The 10,000-nt window shown below is 51.1% G+C and overlaps 1 protein-coding gene across 1 annotated transcript in view; it reads right to left on the bottom strand.

Annotated features, from left to right (window-relative positions):
- Positions 1 to 9,994, bottom strand: part of LOC144677716 (hepatoma-derived growth factor-like) — a 31,978-nt gene extending 21,984 nt beyond the window's left edge. The window contains exon 1 of the mRNA XM_078537748.1: positions 9,725 to 9,994. Coding sequence (XP_078393874.1) covers positions 9,725 to 9,811 — 87 coding nt within the window. The 5' untranslated portion in view covers positions 9,812 to 9,994. The remainder of the gene's footprint in view (positions 1 to 9,724) is intronic.
- Positions 9,995 to 10,000: the final 6 nt, after the last annotated feature.

The following is a 10,000-nucleotide window of genomic DNA, read 5'->3' as shown; positions in this document are numbered from 1 at the left end:
TTAAATCACCCACTGGCCTAGCTTCTACTGCTTTGGGTGGGGCTTCTAACACTCCTTGCATTAAGCTAAGTTTCCAAACCCTCTCACTGAATGGCGTCAGCCTTTAGTTCCTCAGCCACAAAGGTGACAGGTCCCTCAGGCCCACAGCAGCAGCTCGCCAGACTTCCCATATCAGAACTGCAGACAGACACTCCCAATAGCCAAAGAACAATTAGCTTGGAAACCTGTAAAATTCTCTGTTCAGATCACTGAACAAGCACTTACAAGCAAAACCCACAACAGGTTTGTAAGGACTGCCTTTGATAAGGCAGCACCTAACATAATGCGCGTTTAAAATCAATTTAAGACCCTCCCAACCAAAGGTTACCCACAAGAATCAACTTTAGTTGTTTACTTTTAACACTACGCGAGCTCCTTGCTCCTGTGTTTGCCGTCAGTGAGCTCGTAGCACTGACTCCTCAGCGGGTAACACGCTCTCTCCCGCGCCTCGCAGTCAGGTCATGGGTTCGAGTTCCACTCCAGAGACTTCAACCCATAATCCAGGCCAGCACTCTCAGTGCCAGTACTGAGGGAGCACCGCACTGTCGGAGGGTCAGTACTGAGGGAGCGCCGCACTGTCGGAGGGTCAATACTGAGGGAGTGCCGCACTGTCGGAGGGTCAGTACTGAGGGAGTGCCACACTGTCGGAGGATCAGTACGGAGGGAGCGCCGCACTGTCGGAGGGTCAGTACTGAGGGAGCGCCGCACTGTCGGAGAGTCAGTACTGAGGGAGCGCCGCACTGTCGGAGGGTCAGTACTGAGGGAGCGCCGCACTGTCGGAGGGTCAGTACTGAGGGAGCGCCGCACTGTCGGAGGGTCAGTACTGAGGGAGCGCCGCACTGTCAGAGGGTCAGTACTGAGGGAGCGCTGCCTCCATGCTGGCCGTGGTTTCGAAAACGGAGAGTGAACCGTGGGCATATTCACTGATCCAAATAATGCCCGGCCTTGAAACTCGCCTCTCTTCTTGAAAGCTGCAACTGTTCCTCACACCCTGCATGCACTGACAATGAGGCAGAGAGAGAGAGGTCACAGTGCTGAGCCCTGAGGAGGTAGCCCCTCAGCCTCGGCAGAACTCAAGACATGACAAAGGGTGGGGACATTCGGTAAGGGCAGGTTGGATTGGGCTGTGATGCCCCTGCAGTCAAATAGCCCACACCTCTTGAGGGAAATAAAGCAACCGGGAACATCTTATAATGAGGAGCCGGGTGCAGCTTGAGGTCTTGGCTTGTTGAGGCAGGCTTTTGTCACTGGGGACGGAAGGTTGGATTCCCTCCCCTCCCCTCCCTATGGTTGAATGGCAGAATCATCTGACTGCCAGTCTCCCGCCATTTACAGATAACACACAGAGAGACAGGGCTGGGCTGCAAATGGATGTGGGCCAGAGATAAAAGGCAACGACTGGCTGCTCTCTCTGAAGAGCGGGTAATTAATCGGGAGTCTAAAGCTCACATCTGACAAACCTGAAAGAACATCACCTGTTCTCATCTGAAACTTCTTCAGATTAACACACCTTACAGACAGCAACACCACCCCCCACTCCCCCCACGTCCCCCATCCCAAACTCCAGACAAGTGGCTGGATATTTTAACTTCAGACATCAGCCTGTCTCTGGAACCCCTTCCACTGGGATGAAGAAGCAGGAGAAGGCCATTCAGCCCCTCGAGCCTGTTAAACACATACGAACATACGAATTAGGAGCAGGAGAAGGCCAGTCAGCCCCTCGAGCCTGTTAAACACCTACGAACATATGAGTTAGGAGCAGGAGGCCATTCAGCCCCTCGAGCCTGTTAAACACATACGAACATACAAGTTAGGAGCAGGAGGCCATTCAGCCCCTCGAGCCTGTTAAATACATACAAACATAAGAAATAGGAGCAGAAGGCCAGTCAGCCCCTCGAGCCTGTTAAACACATACGAACATACGAGTTAGGAGCAGGAGGCCATTCAGCCCCTCGAGCCTGTTAAATACATACAAACATAAGAAATAGGAGCAGGAGAAGGCCAGTCAGCCCCTCGAGCCTGTTAAACACATACGAATATACGAGTTAGGAGCAGGAGGCCATTCAGCCCCTTGAGCCTGTTAAATACATAAGAATTTGCAAATTAGGAGTAGATCATTCAGCCTTTCGAGCCTGCTCCACCATTCAATGAGATCATGGCTGATCAGATTGTGGTCTCAGCTCCACATTCCGTCTAACCCCGATACCCTTTGGCTCCCTTGTTAGTCAAGAATCTATTTACCTCTGCCTTAAAGACATTCAGTGACCCTGCCTCCACTGCTTGATCCCTGTTCTGCCAGTCAGTCAGTCAGATCACGGCTGATCTGCATCTTAACTCCATCTACCCACCTCGGTTCCCTAATCCTTAATCCCCTTACCCAACAGAAATTACAGAGTTTTCAATTGAGCCCCCCCGACCCGCCCCCGGCATTTTGAGGGGGGAGAGAAAGAGTTCCAGATTCCCACTCCCCTGTGTGTGAAGAAGTGCTTCCTGACGTCACCCCTGAACGGACCTGGCTCTTGTTTTAAGGTTCTGTCCCCTTGTTCTGGACTTCACCCCCCCTCCCCATAACAACCAGAGGGAATAATTTCTCTCCCTCTCTCTCTATATCGGCCCTATCGAATCCTTTGGCTATTCTTTCTTTATTTGGCCATAGGGTGTTGGTGTACTATCCTCCAACAGTTTGCTGCTAAATGTGTTAAAAGGCTATTTAGTGGCGAGATACATCATTGAAATATCTTGTAACAAAGACGTGTTCTCAGGGATTGGACATCACAAAGCTTTCTGCTCCTGAAGACAAGGTTATCAACTTCCCCATGGCCAGTGTTGATGTTTACTCTGGGAGGGTGCAGAGGAGATATATTGGAATGGTTCCAGGGATGAGGGACTTCAGTTCATGGGGAGAGACTGCAGAAGCTGGGATTGTTCTCCTCAGAGCGGAGAAGGCTTAAGGGGGAGATTGAATCGAGGCGTTCGGAATCAGGAAGGGGGTTTGGACAGGGTAAATGAGGAGAAACTGTTTCCACTGGGCAGGAGGGTCGGTAACCAGAGGGGGACACAGATTTGAAGAGAATCGGGGAAAGAACCAGAGGGGGAGATGAGGAGAATTTTTTTTACACACAGCGAGTTGTTGTGATCTGGAAGGCGCTGCCTGAAAGGGCGGTGGAAGCAGATTCAATAGGAACTTTCAAAAGGGGGGGGAATCGGATAAATACCTGAAGGGGAAAAATTTGCAGGGCGATGGGGAAAAGAGTGGGGGAGGGGGAGGGAGAGCAGGAATAATTGGATAGCTCTGTCAAAGAACCAGCACTTCAAGCATGATGGGCTGAATCAACCTCGTTCTGTGCTGTACAGGTCTATGATTCTAAAGTCTTTACCCCAGCCCTGATGTCCATCTAAACTTGAATTTTCAGAAGGATATAAAAACATTCTCCCACCTGATCAAAACCAAAACAAACTTTGCAATTCCACAATGTTTCAAAAAGAGTATAGCACGTTGGAAAGATGGAAATAGGAGGGTGTTTTCAAAGCAAAGGATCTCATTGAAGGAAATAGCTAATCGCTCTGTTCACACAGGTCAACTCCAACCTCCGTCTAAAAGAATTTTTAAGCCCCAATTAATTACGGCATCAACATAATCCATGAAGCTTAAACTCATTTCAGACTCGGATTTTCTTTGATTTTATTCTTTCACAGGATGTGGGCTTCGCTGGGCTAGACCAGCGTTTATTGCCCATCCCTAATTGCCCCCTTGAGAAGGTGGGTGGGTGAGCTGCCTTCTTGAACCGCTGCAGTCCCTGTGGTGTAGGTACACCCACTGTGCTGTTAGGGAGGGAGTTCCAGGATTTTGACCCAACGACAGTGAAGGAAAGGCCGATATATTTCCAAGTCAGGGTGGTGTGTGGCTCGGAGGGGAACTTCCAGGTGGTGGTGTTCCCATGTGTCTGCTGCCCTTGTCCTTCTAGATGGTAGAGGTTGTGGGTTTGGAAGGTGCTATCTAAGGAGCCTTGGTGAATTCCTGCAGTGCATCTTGTAGATGGTACACACACTGCTGCTACTGTGTGTCGGTGGCGGAGGGATGAATGTTTGTGGATGAGGTGCCGATCAAGCGGGGCTGCTTTGTCCTGAATGGTGTTGAGCTTCTTGAGTATTTTGGGAGCTGCACTCATCCAGGCAAGTGGAGAGTATTCCAGCACACTCCTGACTTGTGCCTTGTAGATGATGGACAGGTTTTGGGGAGTCAGGAGGTGAGTTACTGGTCGCAGGATTCCCAGCCTCTGACCTGCTCTTGTAGCCACAGTATTTATATGGCTAGTCCAGTTCAGTTCAGTTCCTGGTCAATGGTAGCCTCCAGGGTGTTGATAGTGGGGGATTCAGTGGTGGTAATGCCACTGAACATCAAGGGGCGATGGTTGGATTCTCTCTTGTTGGAGATGGACATCGCCTAACACTTGTGTGGCGCGAATGTTACTTACCACTTGTCAGCCCAAACCTGGATATTGTCCAGGTCTTGCTGCATTTGAACATGGACTGCTTCAGTATCTGAGGAGTCACAAATGGTGCTGAACATTGTGCAATCATCAGCGAACATCCTCACTTCTGACCTTATGATGGAAGGAAGGTCATTGATGAAGCAGCTGAAGATGGTTGGGCCTAGGACACTACCCTGAGGAACTCCTGCAGTGATGTCCTGGAACTGAGACTGACCTCAGTTGACCCTGATTGGCCTCCAACAACCACAACCATCTTCCTTTGCGCTTGATATGACTCCAACCAGGGTTTTCCCCCTGATTCCCATTGACTCCAGTTTTGCTAGTGCTCCATGATGTCCAAGGGCAGTCACTCTCACTTCACCTGTGGAGTTCAGCTCTTTTGTCCATGTTGGAACAAAGGCTGTAGTGAGGTCAGGAGCTGAGTGGCCCTGGCAGAACCCAAACTAAGCATCTGTGAGCAGTTTATTGCTAAGCAAGTGTTGCTTGATAGCTCTATTGATGACCCCTTTCATTACTTTACTGATGATGGAGAGTAGACTGATGGGGCGATAATTGGCCGGGTTGGATGTGTCCTGATTTTTGTACACAGGACATACCTGGACAACTTTCCACATTGCTGGGTAGATGCCAGTGTTGTAGCTGTACTGGAACAGCTTGGCTAGGGGGCGCAGCAAGTTCTGGAGCACAAGTCTTCAACACTATTGTCAGAATATTGTCAGGGCCCATAGCCTTTGCAGCATCCAGTGCCTTCAGCCATTTCTTGAAAAATAGTAATTTGGTAGTACAGACTTCAGTATTGCTGAAAAAGAGGAGACATATTTTGTTGAAGCTTTTTGTCTTGCACTCATCAGGGCAATTTGCAAGAATACCAAATGCAAAAATATACCAAATGTGCAAATTTATACTGTATGAGAAGGCAGTGCTGATTGGTTGGCAAGTACACTCTGATTGGTAGAGGCATTGCCATGGAGAATGCACTAGTTGATGTGACTGAGTTAACGGCCAAACATTGTTTGAAATTTAAACCAGGCAGCTTGACCCTGATTGGTCAAGACATTGCCCTGAGGAATGAACCAGCGAATGGCTGTCACTTATTTTGTTCAGCTGAAACAGCCGCAATGTGTGTATATGTCCTTTCTGTCTGCAAAGAACAGGGCCCTGTGTATTAATATATGTAGCTTCCGGTACACACAAATGCACCACATAGCAAGCCTGACTGACAATTTTAAATTGGCTGTCAGCATAATTCTTAGCACACTGAGGATTATTTAGCAAATGTTGTCCAATCGCGGAATCACATCTAATGTTGGGCACTGTGTTTTGAGTTTTTCAAGCACGGGCTGGTTGGGTATGGTCTATACCTTGCTCATTGTGAACAGGTGCTGGGACATGCTCTACTAGTCCCACCCCCCCTTAAACCAGCTTATATTTCACCACTCTTCAATTTTTACTTAGTTCTGTTGAATGGTCATTCGGACTCGAAAGGTTAACTGTATTCCTCTCCGCAGATGCTGCCAGACCTGCTGAGTTTTTCCAGGTATTTTTGTTTTTGTGCTGGGACATGCCGTTTGATACAATCCGCCAGTCTTCGGGACGTACGGCCTATGTATCTCGCATCACTCGGGCACTGAAATTTGTACACCACATTACTCGTTTGTGTGATAGGCAGAACGTCTCTGTGGCTTGACGGCAGCATCCTGTTAGTGGCGAATACCAATCGTGTTGCTACTGCATAGTAGCAGCGTGAAACAGCTAGCTTCACCTGTTGCTCAAATTTTTGAGATACCTTGCCCTTCCAGGGTAATCTGAGGTAGACTGGGCACTTTGCAGGGATGAAAGTGACGGCCTTCATGAGTTTGCGTGTATACAGCACGAAGTGATCTGATCAGGGCAGCCATTATCTAGCAGGATGCCTTGATGCATCCTATTGCAGCATCCAGCTTGCAAATGGTGAGCAAATGGCTCGAGCCCTATTGATAAAGTTGCCGATAAAACCAATCTTATAGCGCGTGGAACTGTAAGAACCCCAGCGCGTATGTTGATCAGTGAGGATAGGCCTGCATTAGACTGGTGAGTCGTATCAAACAGTATGTCCCAGCCAAAACAAAAATAAAAATACCTGGAAAAACTCAGCAGGTCTGGCAGCATCTGCGGAGAAGAGCACAGTTAACGTTTCAAGTCCGTTTGACTCTTCAACAGAACTAAGGAAAAATAGAAAAGAGGTGAAATATAAGCTGGTTTAAGGGGGAGTGGGGCTGGAACCAGTAGAGCCGGACAGAGGGCCAGTGATAGGTGCAGATTGCCAAAAGATGTCATGGACAAAAGGACAAAGAGGTGTTGAAGCTGGTGATATTATCTAAGGAATGTGCTAATAGATGACATTAAGGGTAGAAAGCAGGACGAGCAAGGTACAGATAGCCCTAGTGGGGGTGGGTGGGGGGAAGGGCTCGAAATAGGCTAAAAGGTAGAGATAAAACTATGTTTGGAAATACATTTAAAAATAATGGAAATAGGTGGGAAAAGAAAAATCTATATAAATTATTGGAAAAAAGAGGGATCGGAAAGGGGGTGGGGATGGAGGAGAGAGTTCATGATCTAAAATTGTTGAACTCAATATTCAGTCCGGAAGGCTGTAAAGTGCCTAGTCGGAAGATGAGGTGCTGATCCCCCAGTTTGCGTTGAGCTTCACTGGAACAATGCAGCAGGCCAAGGACGGACATGTGGGCATGAGAGCAGGGCGGAGTGTTGAAATGGCAAGCGACAGGGAGGTCTGGGTCATGCTTGCAGACAGACCGAAGGTGTTCTGCAAAGCGGTCACCCAGTCTGCGTTTGGTCTCTCCAATGTAGAGGAAACCGCATTGGGAGCAGCGAATGCAGTGGACTAAATTATCTGTATGTCCCAGCTGCTGTTCGCAATGGACAGGGTACAGGCTGTACCCAACCAGCCCATGCTTGCAAAACTCAAAACACAGTGCCCAACATTAGATGTGATTCTGCAACTGGATAACATTTGCTAAATAATCCTCAGTGTGCTAAGAATTACGCTGACAGCCAATTTAAGATTGTCAGTCAGACTCACAATGTGGCGCATTTGCGTGTACCGGAAGCTACATATATTAATACACGGGGCCCTGTTCTTTGCAGACAGAAAGGACATGTACACACATTGCGGCTGTTTCAGCTAAACAAAACAAGTGACAGCCATTCACTGGTTCATTCCTCAGGGCAATGCTACGACCAATCAGGGTCAAGCCGCCTAGTTTAAATTTCAAACGATGTTTGGCAGATAACGGTCATGGTGCACTCTCCATGGCAACACCTCTACCAATCAAAGTCCACTTGCCAACCCATCAGCACTGTCTTCTCGTACAGTATAAATTGATGTTTGCCTTACATTTGGTATCCCTGTGAATTGCCCTGGTGAGTGCAAGACGAAATGCTTACGTGAAGTGGAGTGACTCAAACTGGCTGAAGACTGGCACCTGTGATGCTGTGGACCTCAGGAGGAGGCCGAGATGGATCCTCCACTTGGCGCTTCTGGATGAAGACAGTTGAAAAGCTTCAGCCTTGCCTTTTGCTGGGCCTGCCCTCGACATTGTGTAATTAAACCCTCACACTCGTCACTGGGATCAATACCCGCTTGCAGGTTAATCTGCCCGCGGCCTGTCATTAATCACATCACTCCCCTAAACTGGCTCCAAGGATTCCAGCGATGAACGTGAGGGTCCCTCCACTCGTGACACACCCACCAGGGAGCAATACTCCCCCACAGTTTGACCTGCTTTGGTTTGCCCCTCTCATGGTGTTTATCCCCACAGACGATGTTCCTCCAGGGCCACTACCTCAGGGGTTCCCCCAGGGGATAATCCCCACAGGATTTGCCCTCCAGATGGTAATCCCTAGAAGCTATGTCCCCGGGGAGTAATACTTCCCTGGGGACGAATACTTAAGAGTTTGTTCTCCCCACCCAGGGGGATAAATCCCACAGAGATTGTGTTCCCCTCCACCCCCAACGGGGTGATCCCAAAGAGTTTGTTCCCCCCCCACCGGGGGCAATCCCCATAGAGATTGTTCCCCCCAGTGAGTAGTCCCCATAGTTTGTTCTCTTCCCCCCACCCCCCGGGGGGTAATCCCCATAGAGACTGTATCCCTCCCCCCCCAGGGGGTTAATCCCCACACAGACTGTACCCCTCCCCCCCCAGGGGGTTAATCCCCATAGAGACTGTACCCCTCCCCCCCCAGGGGGTTAATCCCCATAAAGACTGTACCCCTCCCCCCCAGGGGGTTAATCCCCACACAGACTGTACCCCTCCCCCCCCCAGGGGGTTAATCCCCACACAGACTGTACCCCTCCCCCCCCAGGGGTTAATCCCCATAGAGACTGTACCCCTCCCCCCCCAGGGGGTTAATCCCCATAGAGACTGTACCCCTCCCCCCCCAGGGGGTTAATCCCCATAGAGACTGTACCCCTCCCCCCCCAGGGGGTTAATCCCCATAGAGACTGTACCCCTCCCCCCCCAGGGGGTTAATCCCCATAGAGACTGTACCCCTCCCCCCCCCCAGGGGGGTTAATCCCCATAGAGACTGTACCCCTCCCCCCCCAGGGGGTTAATCCCCATAGAGACTGTACCCCTCCCCCCCCCAGGGGGTTAATCCCCATAGAGACTGTACCCCTCCCCCCCCAGGGGGTTAATCCCCACACAGACTGTACCCCTCCCCCCCCAGGGGGTTAATCCCCACACAGACTGTACCCCTCCCCCCCCAGGGGGTAATCCCCATAGAGACTGTACCCCTCCCCCCCAGGGGGTTAATCCCCATAGAGACTGTACCCCTCCCCCCCCAGGGGGTTAATCCCCATAGAGACTGTACCCCTCCCCCCCAGGGGGTTAATCCCCATAGAGACTGTACCCCTCCCCCCCCAGGGGGTTAATCCCCATAGAGACTGTACCCCTCCCCCCCCAGGGGGTTAATCCCCATAGAGACTGTACCCCTCCCCCCCAGGGGGTTAATCCCCACACAGACTGTACCCCTCCCCCCCAGGGGGTTAATCCCCATAGAGACTGTACCCCTCCCCCCCAGGGGGTTAATCCCCACACAGACTGTACCCCTCCCCCCCCAGGGGGTTAATCCCCACACAGACTGTACCCCTCCCCCCCAGGGGGGTAATCCCCCCCCCCCGGTTACCCCCTTACCCGGGCCGGCCAGTGCGGATACCCCTTCATCTTGGCGAAGACCAGGTCTCCGGCCTTGTAGTCCTTCTGGCGGTTAATCCTGGACATGGTGGCCGCTCTCTCGCTCCGCCTGTCTCGGTGTCGGCTGCTGAGGCCCCGGGATGGATCCGCGCTCTCCGCCGCCGCCGCTCCCGCTCCGGCTCCCGCTCCCGCCCGGACTCCAGGCCGCGCGCTCCCGGCTCGACCCGCTCGGCGATCCGATCGCCGCCCTGGAGGACCTCCCGCCTCCCGCTCCTC

Source organism: Cetorhinus maximus, unplaced genomic scaffold (genome assembly GCF_964194155.1).
Source record: "Cetorhinus maximus unplaced genomic scaffold, sCetMax3.hap1.1 HAP1_SCAFFOLD_2932, whole genome shotgun sequence".
In the NCBI taxonomy this organism is placed as follows: domain Eukaryota; kingdom Metazoa; phylum Chordata; class Chondrichthyes; order Lamniformes; family Cetorhinidae; genus Cetorhinus; species Cetorhinus maximus.
The sequence above is the reverse complement of the archived record's forward strand: the minus strand, read 5'-3'. Positions and strand labels throughout refer to the sequence as shown.